This window comes from Callospermophilus lateralis, chromosome 12 (assembly GCF_048772815.1).
Source record: "Callospermophilus lateralis isolate mCalLat2 chromosome 12, mCalLat2.hap1, whole genome shotgun sequence".
Classification (NCBI taxonomy): Eukaryota; Metazoa; Chordata; class Mammalia; order Rodentia; family Sciuridae; genus Callospermophilus; species Callospermophilus lateralis.
In genome coordinates this window covers 96,288,398-96,300,607 of record NC_135316.1, presented here as the reverse complement: position 1 = coordinate 96,300,607, position 12,210 = coordinate 96,288,398, and the positions used below count along the sequence as shown (strand labels likewise).

The 12,210-nt window shown below is 37.6% G+C and overlaps 1 protein-coding gene across 2 annotated transcripts in view; it reads right to left on the bottom strand.

Annotated features, from left to right (window-relative positions):
- Gpc6 (glypican 6) overlaps nt 1-12,210 on the bottom strand; it is a 1,045,404-nt gene that overhangs the window by 80,927 nt on the left and 952,267 nt on the right. The window contains exons 6-7 of one of the 2 annotated variants that reach the window (XM_076872353.1): nt 9,581-9,724; nt 5,222-5,251 (exon numbers count right to left, since the gene is read on the bottom strand). In XM_076872353.1, coding sequence (XP_076728468.1) covers nt 5,222-5,251; nt 9,581-9,724 — 174 coding nt within the window. The remainder of the gene's footprint in view (nt 1-5,221; nt 5,252-9,580; nt 9,725-12,210) is intronic. The other variant, XM_076872354.1, reaches the window with a different exon arrangement.

The following is a 12,210-nucleotide window of genomic DNA, read 5'->3' as shown; positions in this document are numbered from 1 at the left end:
GAGACATTATCTTCAGATTTAGGGTAGGACTTCTACCCCAAACTTTGATCTGATAGAATTATGATTGAATTCAAAGCTCAGATAGACTTAAAAGGCATCTGGTGCTAAAAATCCACCTGACTTGGAAGAAGATGCTGGTTTACTAAGGCCATGCAGACATTCCTTTTGTAATAAGGGCTCAAGATTTCTCCTAGGATTCTAAAATTTATTTTAATGTTCTTTCAAATGCCCATGAAAAGGTCAGTTCATTGTGTTACAATCTTCACCAGTGCACGGTCTGATTTAAATTGTAGTTAATTTTGTCTGTCGTCTGTCCAGCCATGTGAACTCTGTTATTACATTCGTTCTGGTTACCCATACTTGGCTCATATCAGAGCCAATCAATATTTGTTGAGTGAATGAGTGACATTTGTTTTATGTTCTTTTTCATGTAAGGTTTGTCTGAGAGTTGGAAAGTGTGATGAAATAGATTTTTAAAATTTAAAACTCTTGACTTGGCCACACTGTTTGTGGTTAACAAAATACCATTAACCCACATGTGTGTTTTCTCTGTGTGTGAGACACACAGGGACAGGAAGGCTGCTGCGGTCATGGGACTCACTTTATCCATGGAGAGTGAACAGTGTGATGGGCCCCTTCTTGGTGGAGAATTAACAGCCACCTTTCCCCCTGCCCCTGTGACGGGTGAAGCTCCAACTAATGGCTGCTGTGTTGCCTGAGGTCTTGGAGCAAGGGTGACAACCATGCATAAGTAACCCACATCCAACCCACAATGGGTACTTGACACCAACAAGAATTAACTGTTTGCCTTTGGGGGTTGTTTATATAGGGTAGCCTTGCCCATTCAGGCCCATCCAGATCAATGCAGATTGGAAAAGCTTCTAAACATATTACACAAACCCACTGCCAAAGAATTAGCTGTTAATGAGCAACAGAATGAATCCACTTCTGCTCCTGGTTCATTCATTTTCTACCAACCTGGCTTTTTATTTTTAATGGTTTGGCCAGTCTTTTGGGTGTAAGAAAAAAAAAATCCATGAAGTCAGGGCCTTTGACGATGCAGACTCTGAATGAGCTTGCGTAATAAAATTATTGTGTATCACAGATTTCTTTTTCTACCTTTAAACCTTGTGAAGGGAAGTCACTTTTCACTCAAAGGGGTTTCTTTTCATCTAGTTTTCCCTACAAAGTTTATGCCTGAGGTTTATTGCTAGCAGTAAAGAGTGTCCAAGTATGTTATGGGAATAGCCAAATTCCCAGTGCTTTCAAATGTATTCCATAGGCCCCAGAGTTGGTTAAAGTCTGATTGATTATACAGCAAATACATCAAAACTGGTATTTATGAAATGCCCCATTTCTTCAGCTCTCTCTCTCCTAAGCATGAACATCACATTTGGGAGCTGTGGTGCAAATGTCTCAAAAGACAGCTCGGAGGAAAAATTACTGCAGATTTTCCATGACAAGGAATGGGTTCTTTAAGCTGTCCAGTAATTTAATAAAATATCCATGTCAACTGATGTGTTACATGAACAAATATTTTAAAAGGTACAATTTGAGCAGTTTACTGTGGTTTGTCTATTCAGATTTTCATAATCAACTCACTGAAACACCAATTACATCGCTCAATAAGGGACAGATATGCTGCGAACGAGAGTGCAGATGGACTTTTTCATCTGGTGAGTTTATAACTGACAAGAAAGTTTCTGTTTAATTCGTTCAAGAATCAGGCAGAAAGTTCTATCTTAAGAAGGGAAAATGGGCTATTAGACATGGCCTATATCAAGGATGCTACAGATGTTTAATGCTTTCAATTTACATATTTTGTCAATGATATTCATTTGTTAATATTCTTTCTACATTTTTTTTTGGTGCAGCCTATCTAGATACAAAATCAAATTCCTATTTACTCTATGCTAGTGGTTTATGAAGCTCTACGTGAAGTACTGGCCCTGGAGGAGACATAGCGTGTATAACTGATTTGAAAAGCCATGTCTTTTGCAAATGGTATCCCTTGCCTTTTGATGACACTAGCACTAAGAATGGGCTGTGAAGTAGATGGTACATGGCAGCTAGTTTTACTAAGTGCTTTGCAACAGAGAAGAACTCAATAAATATGTTTGTTGACTGATTGATAACTATAGAATGTGTCAATTTGGGTTTTAGCTGAAGTTTAGGAATTACGAAAGAAATTTAAAAGTCTGAAGGAGAAAGTAAGCATATCAACACCCTATAAAATAGATATAAATCTGTAATAGCCCCATTTTGGGTCTGAAAGTGTAACATTTCATTTTTATGACGTGGAGCTCACCAAAGCTTTTGCTTAAATGTTTATGAGGACAAAGGAGAGTTTAACCCAGAGATGAAAATGATTTTGTTGGTAAATGACTCCCCAAATGATTTCAGACCACTTACACCTAATATAAATTGTGCAAAAGTTTTAGCCCTTAAAAATAGGTGGCATGTTTTTACTTCATTGTTGAGATCCGCATGATTCTCTGGATGTGTCTTAAAGCGGTGATGTGGAATGGGCTTTAGCATCTCCCAGGAAGTTATGCAGCCAAAGCTGTGATTTATCTTCTCTCTCCATGTTATACAACCCCATCCAATTAAACAACTCTGCCTGAGCCGAAATAGAGTCCATGCCCCTTCTCTTCTCACTATTCTTCCCCATGCCTGAAAGGAGAGCTTCCCAAGGAGGTAAAAATAGTCCACTGTCTGTTGGGTAAGAGCTGAAAAACCCAGAGAAGGAGCAGGCATTTCCTGCAGGTTCCCACAGCGCATACCCCTGAATTAGATTTGTGCATCCTTCAAGCCCGTGGAATAAGCAGAATGTCCTGGAGATAAGCCATCACTTTATATGTGTGTCTTATGATATTCCCCACTTGGGCCTCATCAACCACAAGCCACCTAATGGAAAGGAGCCTATGACAGAGAACCGTCCCTGCCACCACATGCTGTTCATGCTGCCTGGAGAAGAGCAGAGACCGAGACCAAATAAGTTGGGTGGTTTGGTTTTAAGGTTTTTTTTTTTTTTTTCCTCTCTGCTTTGAAAGCTCACTGCATTTTGCTGTTGTTATTACCAAGGGTTCATTGAAAATGAAACTGGGGTGTCCCAGTGGGGTTTTGCAGCAAATAGATAAAGCAGGTTCAGGCAAGACCGTGCAGTTTACAATCTGAAGTGGACAGAGCAGTAGCCATTTGTTTGCTGGGGTGAATGGAGCATAATTTATTCAGCTGCAGCAGAGGCTGAAAGCCAATCTGGCTTTGACCCATTTATCTTTAGAAAACTAATTAAAGTGGAGAATCTGGTTTACTGTTGTTATGGAAGTTTTACTTTTTGCTGTTCGGGCTAAGCGAAGGTGGAGGGTGTGTATGTGTGTGTGTGTGTGTTTGTCTGTGTCATAGAATGTGGGAAATAATCAGTTTCACCTAAAAACAGTGGCTAAAGCTCTAGATAATAAAGCAGTTTCTTAAATACAGCCTGACATCCTTTTGAAATGCAAAATAGTGGAGCTAGCCGGATGCAGACTCTTTTGAGGTGACAAGGAAATGCCATGGCAATTTAAAATGAACAATAGACAGTTTCCTCAATCCTTACAACCAAGATGTCCTAAATCACACCAAAATGGCCCCAAAGAGGCATAGGAGAACGTGTTTATGACCAGCATTTTACTCTGAAACTCTTAATAACCATTGGACAGGAAATGATACTAGAATGTTAGTTCTTTCATCTATTTTGTTTAGAAACAATAAACAAACAAACAAACATAGATCTTGGTGGTATTTTGCAAGCCCGTAAGCCTTCATGCAATAATTTTAACAACATACTTTTTGCCACTGAGCATATCAATGAATTTCAGAAGTGTGGTTAGTTTTGGAAGAATCATATACAAAAGAGAATTTTCTCCACCTCTCTTGACCTGGATAAAGGAGGCAAGCAGGGAAGTCTAGCAAACATGGGGATGGTAGTTTGATTTGCATTCATTTCAATACAGTCAAGGAAGCCTTGGGGAAAACTATGAGGGTCAAAGTAACCATTAGATAAGGAGACTAGACTAGCTCATGTGCTGGAAATAGGAAGATCTTGAGGAACTGTGTTGGGAAGTGCAGGTATAGACACTGAGTTGGAGCTATTCTAGCTATCCCCTAGAACTAAGAAGCAGAACCCTACTTATTCAACCATGACAAGTCCTCCCACTCCCACTTAACATCAGGACACCTTTGGCCAGCTGTCTCTACTGCCTCTTTATCAAGTCTTCCCTTCCATAATGTTCCTGTTCCAGGTTTACCTCTTTTAACTTTCTTACTTCATCCAAATTGCCCTCAGCTCAGAGATCGGGAATGATAAATGGAATACTACTCAGGGGATAATTTCCTTTTGAAACAACTGATTTTTAAAGAAGGAATTTTAGACACTGCATTATTAGCACTGCCTGGATTTAAGGCCAGGCAGACATGAGCTCCATGATGTCACAGTTGTGCTGCATGAATAACTATGTGCCCCTCAGGTGACAGTCATCTTCTCTCCTGGGTTCATGATGCCATGTAGGGTACAAGTCTTTATTAAGGAGTGTTATTATCATGGGATGGCATTGTGAAAATCAGACTAGATAACCATCTGGTCAAGAAAGATAAACTAAGAGTTAACTAATACAAACATTTTCAAATAAATAATATCCAATCCTCCTTCCCTGGATGCTCTTAAAAAATTTAGCAAATTCAAGTAGAAATTAAAAGGAGTAAACAGCCTATACCATAAACTATTTCTTAACCTCCTAAATTCTCTATGTCCCAGCTAATGGAAAAATTAGCTCCTTATGCATGAGAGCTGGTGTTGGTTTGTTCTTATTATTAGTGAGGTAATTATTCGCTCAGCACAAAAAGAAAAGGGCAATATATTCTATCAGGGAAGAGCTAGTTTTTCAGGCGGACGACAATGCTCTGAACATTGGGATAGAATTTAAATCAGCCACCAAATGAGCTAGGCTTACACAAAGATTAGATTGAAAATGTTGCCACTGGGAAAGAATACCAAAATGGTTGTTAACCATAAACACCAAGCAGAGAGGAAACTCCTGAACAAGTTGGCCATGTGCCTTGTTCACTGCACTCCAGAGAATTTGGAAAGGGAGAGCGGAGGTGGAGTTTCTCAGGAACACTCCAGAATGACTGCACAAAGACAAATGGGCATGAGAGGAAGAATAAGAAGACCAGTGCTTACACTATCCTGCATTGTCCTCCACACCGTCCTCTGGGAAGCAAGAGGAAACACATTTAAAGGAAAAAGAAAAAGAGATTATTCTATACACAATAGCACAGCACAGGTATAAAGGTATAAAGGTCAGCTTTGTAGGTTGGCATCCCACCCATCCCCGCCCTGAATTCCCCTGGAACCACCAGTCAAATATTCAAGAAAACTGCACACACAGTAGGAGTGGAATACCCACAGGGATTTTCTGGGTTGTAAATTATTGCTGATGTGATAAGTTAGTTAACTTCCAAGTCTGGCTTTTTTTTTTTTTTAATTTACTTTTATAACATATATGCCTCTAAGGGATACTATTTAAAGTACATTTTTGCTTTAACATAGGAGCCAAAGTGAAGTCATGTAGAGTCTCTGCCCAAGTGTGTTCAGGAGCTTTCCAACCCATTGTGCTCTAATTTTCTGAGCTGTACAAATAATTGCCTTTTGGAGAGGAAAATTCAAAACTCCTCTGTGTGCTTTATTTTTGCACTCAATATGTCCAGTGAATTGAAACTTCGTAAAATATCATAGTTTTCCATCAAATTATTTAAGAGACATCAGAGTATAAAATTAAGGAAAAGGGAAGAGAGCCAATCTGTTTCTGAGTGCAAATAATCACCTCTGACCTATTTAATTGAAAAATTTTAACCTCTGGCTGGGGCAGAAGAGGGTTAAGGTGAGTGTCTGCAGCAGGGAAGGGACACATGATGCTACCACCAGTGTGTTAACAGGATCTGTTAACATTGTAACAAATCATAGCTGTTGGCAGTAAGATTATATTTTCCACCATTGTAAACAATTATACTGCACTAATAAAAATCTTTAAAAAAATTTTTTTATTTGATTTTATTGTGATAAGAACACTTAACCTAAGATCTACCCTCTTAACAGAAAATAAAAGTGTGACATTTTCAGATGGGTTGACTTTCTATCAGTAGCTGAATTTATAAACATGTTCATTCATTCTCAGATAACAAAGATCACTTTGGAGGAGTTTGAAAGGTATGGGTGACCTTGACAGTGTTTAAGGGCCATGTAACTCTCAAGAAACAAATGGAAATGTTTTCTAGTGATATAAAAGAATTTCCAAGTTCCTTATACATATGAGACAAGGCTAAATGTGGAATTGATGCATTTTTAAGAGAGAGTTTTCTTTTCAATTGTTTTATATAAGTTTTTAACAGCAGCCTGGGGTTGGGAGCTTCATTTCTAAAATAGTCCTGAAAATTACAATTCACATAAAAAAGTAGCTAGACAATAGATATTAGAAAAGTCACCAAGAGATCCCAGCCAATACCACATGTACTCATTTAAATGGTATTAGGAAGTGACATTCCAAAGCCTTAGTTATGCTATTTTCATTTTGGCCCAAGAGTGAGGTGATCATAGAATTCTTTTGATGCTAGCCTCTGAAGCATTTTATCTGCTGAAACAGAGATATTAAGAGAAATCTTTCCCAATTATCCTCCTTTTCTGGAACACATGCTTCTTATAAATATTCAGGAAACATCTTTTCAGGGGAAAATTAAAACAGGAGGAGGTGACCTGAGCCTTGTTTATAAACAGTTGAGATGGGCTGTAATGGAGAACAGACCCATCCGGGCCCTTCCCCATGGCTTGCTCCTGGAAGATGATCCTATCTGACTGTTGGATCACTCTGCCTTTCTACTTTACAGAACTGTACCGAACCCTTACAGGGAGGAAGGCCTTGGGGGAGCCAGGGGCTGCAAATGGAGACTCCGATATTAGCTTCAGGCCCGGCTCCTGTTTCTCAAGGATAACCTTGGTGTAGCTTCTATTGATGTAGAAACAGCTTCTGACTCTCAAGAGCTGAGGAAAGCTGAGCTCCAGGTAGGCTTATAGCTGGCTGTTGCTGATTCTTACAAATTAGGAAGGGATTAGAATTTAATTCAATAAAAAAAGAATAAAAGTGCCAATTTCACTTACATAGCCTGAATTCACACCTGTAAGGAAATAGGTGGGAGAAAATGTTTGGGAATAAAATTGGCTTATTCATTGGATACCTACGTACTGAGTCTGGTCCTTGGCTTTTCTTTATGGTTGGATAATCAACCATTATCAACTATTTTCAGAAAAAACTTGATTAGAATATATTTTGGAGCTGGGTGTGGTGGTACATGCCTGTAATCCCAGTAGCTCAGGAGGCTGAGACAGGAGTATCATGAGTTCAAAGCCAGCCTCACCTAAGGTGAGGCACTAAGCAACTCAGTGAGACCTTGTTTCAAAATAAAATACAAAAAAAGGTTGGGTATGTGGCTCAGTGGTCGAGTGCTCCTGGGTTAAATCCCTGGTACCTTGCCCCGACCACCAAAAATAAGAACATATTTTGGAGGGTGAATAAAATAGAAGATCAGTTTGCTATTTGCCAGTGCTCTTAAAGAACCCTTCATTCGGGAGTTTTTTGAAGATTACCAATGAAGTTCCTCTATAAAAGGTTGAAATTCCAATTTTCATATCTATTAGATTTTTAAACATCATGTGAAACTCCCAAAGCATTGATGCTTTCCTTAGATGGTGCTTAATATTGTTGTTCTGAGAAATATATTTTTCTTGATCAACTTCCCTAAGAGTTTAAGGGTGGGTGTTAATTTCTCTTGGGGATAAGAGTGAACTATGCTGTTTCAAAGTGAAAAGAGTTCATTAGTTGATATAGATATCTTTATCTTGTTCAAATTAAATGCAATTTCAACTAAGTACATAATGGACCCTAGTTGTTTTTTTTTTTTTGATTTTATTGTGATAAGAACACTTAACATCTACCCTCTTAACAGATTTTAAAGTGAATAATACAGTATTGTTTTCTGTGGGCACAATGTTGTAAATCAGAACTATAAAATTTATTCATCTTGTACCCCACCAGTTCTTAAATTGGGTTTTTTTAAAAATACTGAAAGGCCTTAACTCTTAATGACTAAATCCAGAGTCAACTAAAATGGGGGGAAGAAAGAAAAAGAACCAAACCTATACTCACCATTTGTGCTTCTGGTTAGAGAAATACACAAAGCAATTTAAAGCACATCCCAAACAGTAGAATCTAAGGAAAAGCACCATTCTTAAAACAATAAGCTAATTGTTGGGCAGAATCTAATCGATTATTTAAAAGAAAAATGGTGACTAATTTCAAACTTTTCCTGAAATTGTAAGCAAGGTACTATAGAAGGTCAAAGTGATTTTGGTACCTTTTCCAGAACCTACACTGAAGAAGATTTTATTTGCCAATAACTGGTAATAAATTAATAACAGTGAATAACTATACCTACCCCTTCATTTTGAAACTTCATGCATAGTAGGCACATTCCATTTTTTTTTATAGAGGGAAATGCTCAGCTGTACTTACATCAAGGCCAAACGCAACCAATTTAATCTTATGAGTTCTACATTGTAGAAGGATATTAACTCAAATCATAAAGTAATTTATAACAGCAACTAATAAAAGAATTTTCATAATCTGCAACCCTCGAGATCTGTGTTTATATGGCACAATCAGATTCGGTTCAAATGCTTTATGACCTTAAGGTTTTTATCTGTTAATTTTACATCAAGATAATTGGCAAAGAAACATTAGCAGCACTAACAATTACAGGTATATAAACTGTTTATAGTACTATAAATTGAAGAAATTGAATTAAAAATAATCAGGCAGTATTTCTTTGAAATTATGAGCTTTGAATTTTTTATGCCAAATTTGGTTTTTAAAACACATTCAGAAAATTGTGTTTACTATGTTTATGGTTGTATTCTACAAGTAAATTGCTCTTAACGATACATACCATTCAGTCACTGAAACATACTTAAATGGCTCAAAAAGTGATTATTTCTAAGGATTCCACTTTTTTAAAGACATAAGAAAGAAAAAAACGGTATAACTTTAATTTAGGATTTCTTGGCAGGAACTTTCTAACAGGCAACTTTGCATACAGGAAGTCTTATAAAGTGACATTGTATCAGCTGAATAATCATTTTTAAGAAATGAAGCGAAGCAGATGAATAAGACATATGCTATTGTAATTATATCTCTGGAAGAATTGGTAATTCAGTTTTCAAATTAATATTTCAGAAGAAATATGAAGTTGCACATTTGGTTACTGCACCGTTGGATTTAATCGTTATTAAGATTTCTTAATCTAATTAGTTACCTAAAAGAGAGGTCCTATTACTTTTCAATATTAAAATTAAGAACAGGAGCAGAAAAAAAGAATGAGATGACTTTCACAACCACACTGTTTTAGAATCCCAGCATCTAGTTAGAAGAATGAACAAATGACCTTGGTGACAGAAAGTGTCCACAAGGGTCATCTATCCCACAGGACTCACCAGCCGGTCCAAACTTGTGCCTGCAGCAGTGGTGGGTCTTTCCTCGGGATTGTAGGGCCTAAAACGTGTATTAAAGTTTTCAGGAGCCGATCGGGCAGATCTGAGAGCCGGAGCAGGTTTGGGCTGGCCACATCCCTGAAAGACCTGGAGAGAACCATTGAAAGGTAAAGAAATCTACCTAAAGAAAGTTTCCTCTATTTTATTTTCACTTTTTAAAAATTTTCTCTTTTTAGATACACATGACAGTAGAGTGTATTTTGAGATATAATACATACATGGAGTATAAGTTATTCTATTTAGCATCCCATTCTTATGGTTGTACATGATGTGAATTTTCACGGGTCGTGTATGAACATGGGAAAGTGATGTCCGATTCATTCTACTGTCAAGAAAGTCTCCTCTTACAATGGTGAAGCAGGAGTGTGCTGTACAGTCATTTTCATGGAATTCTTCCCTCCAATACACTCTTAGTTAAAATTTAAACACATACAACCACTAACGTGACATAAAGAATTACCCAGACAGATAGACTGGTCCACTATGACTCTTAATTTTACCATATACAGTTATTCCTCATTATTTTTCAGATTCTTGATTTGCAAATTTGCCTAGCCGCTAAAATTCATATATAAGCCCAAAATCAGTACTCATAATACTTTCATAGAATAGCAGCGGTAGCAAATCTGAGCAGCCCCAATTGCATGTTTGTGGCAGATGTTGAACAAAGCAATGCTTTCCGCTGTCAGTGTCAGTATCCTTTCAGTAGTCTATTATCTTATACCGTTTTTCAGATATTTGTGCTTTTTTTGTTTGTTTTGATGATTTCACTGTTTAAATGACTCCCCAGCATAGGGCTGAGTATAATGTAGTGCTCCTGAGTACAAAGAATGTGATGTGTCTTGTGTAAAAAACATTTTCCATAAACTTCATGCAAACCTATGTTCAATGTCACAAATGCCATATTAATCAAGCATATATATATTAAATAAGGCATCTTTAAACAAAGACACACAAAGAATAAGAATGCATTGACGGGCTGACGATAATATTGTGACCGGTGGCTCCTAGGAGCCTAACCTTATGTTTCCCATAGGAACAACAATTCAGTGTTTGCTAATTCAGTGTTTGTATTGACTTTCTACAACAAATAATGAGAATCGACTGTGTTGAAAATGAGGATTATAATAGTTACTTCACAGGATCATTTCAGGATTAAACAAATTGTGCCCCAGACACTTTCATGCACATGAATTGGCATTCAATAAACATCCCTTTGGGATCTGCCTTATCATGACAAATGTATTTCATGTCTAGACTATGAGGCCAAATATTGTGAGGGCCTCCCTTCTGAATAACAAAAACCTCTACTGGAAGAATGCTTTGGAAACTCTCTCCTGGGCCAACCGTGTAGAAATAGGACAAGCGCATGTGGATGATATCCACAAAATGACAGTTTCTTCTAATTTTGTTGACAGCTGTTCATGTCACAATTAGGGTTGCTGTGGGAAATCAAGCATCTTATTGTAATGAACTTAGGGACCTAGCTGCAGGTTCTTTTCCACCGTGACTTCACTCCAGCAACTATGCAAGTACCTCTTTTATTACTTTAGAAGCTTTTTACTCTGTGCCTGATATCCTGAGATTATACCTTGCCTGGATTTATAAGAAAGAGAGTCACATCTTGATGAAGTTTAACTTTAGTTTGTTCCATTTGTACATAGGGAATGATTTTTCTCCTAGCTATATATTTTTTTCTTTTTGAGTAAACTTTACTGGACTATTTATGTGAGAGAATTCTTAACTCGCACGTGTATATTTACAATGCATTCGTTCCGGTTTTGTCATTTAATTCTTTGTTGTTTAACTTTAAAGCAAGCATTTTTCACCATGCATATTATGTGACTCCACCGAAGTATGCAGAGAGCCCTTAAGTGCCATTCCCAATGACAAATTTTATCTGGAGACACAATTCATTTTGCTTTGCCGCTACAGCTAATTTCTCTTTGGTCGTATTCAGAAGTTCTCCTTTAGCTCAGCATTTCGAAGAGCAGCGGTACTTTGTCTTGGCATTCCTCAAGATTGGCCTTAACACACTATTGATTATTCTCTCGCACAATTTCTGAAGTTGATGGTGTAAACCCCTGTGATAAAGATAGTGGGCTCTTTTCTCCCTAGTGCCTAAATCACCTCCCTGTGGCAAGGTCGTTGTTGATGGAGGGCATTAACATTTCCAGAGCTCCAGGGATCTGTTGAGAGTGCTATTTTGAATTGCTTGGAAAATGACAGCTGACTTTTAAAAAAATATAAAGCCCAAGGCGAAACAATAGGAATGGCCTTGCTGAGACTTCATGAAGCCGGGCACTTAAATAGTTAACAGACCCTCTTAATTTGCTCTTCTGGAAGAATCTGGCTGCGTGGGTTAAAGTGAAATCAAAGGAACATGGAATGATCTGGAAGGACATTAGTGTTCTGGGGAAATATTTCATCATAACAGAAAAACCTTCTTCACTTTTGTTGTTTGTTTTGGAGTGTGCTAATTATAAAAGAACATATTGGTGAATGTAGCCCAGTAGCTTTCCATTATTTATGTTGGCTTTGGATTTTGAGGATCACCTCACTGCAGAGCTTGC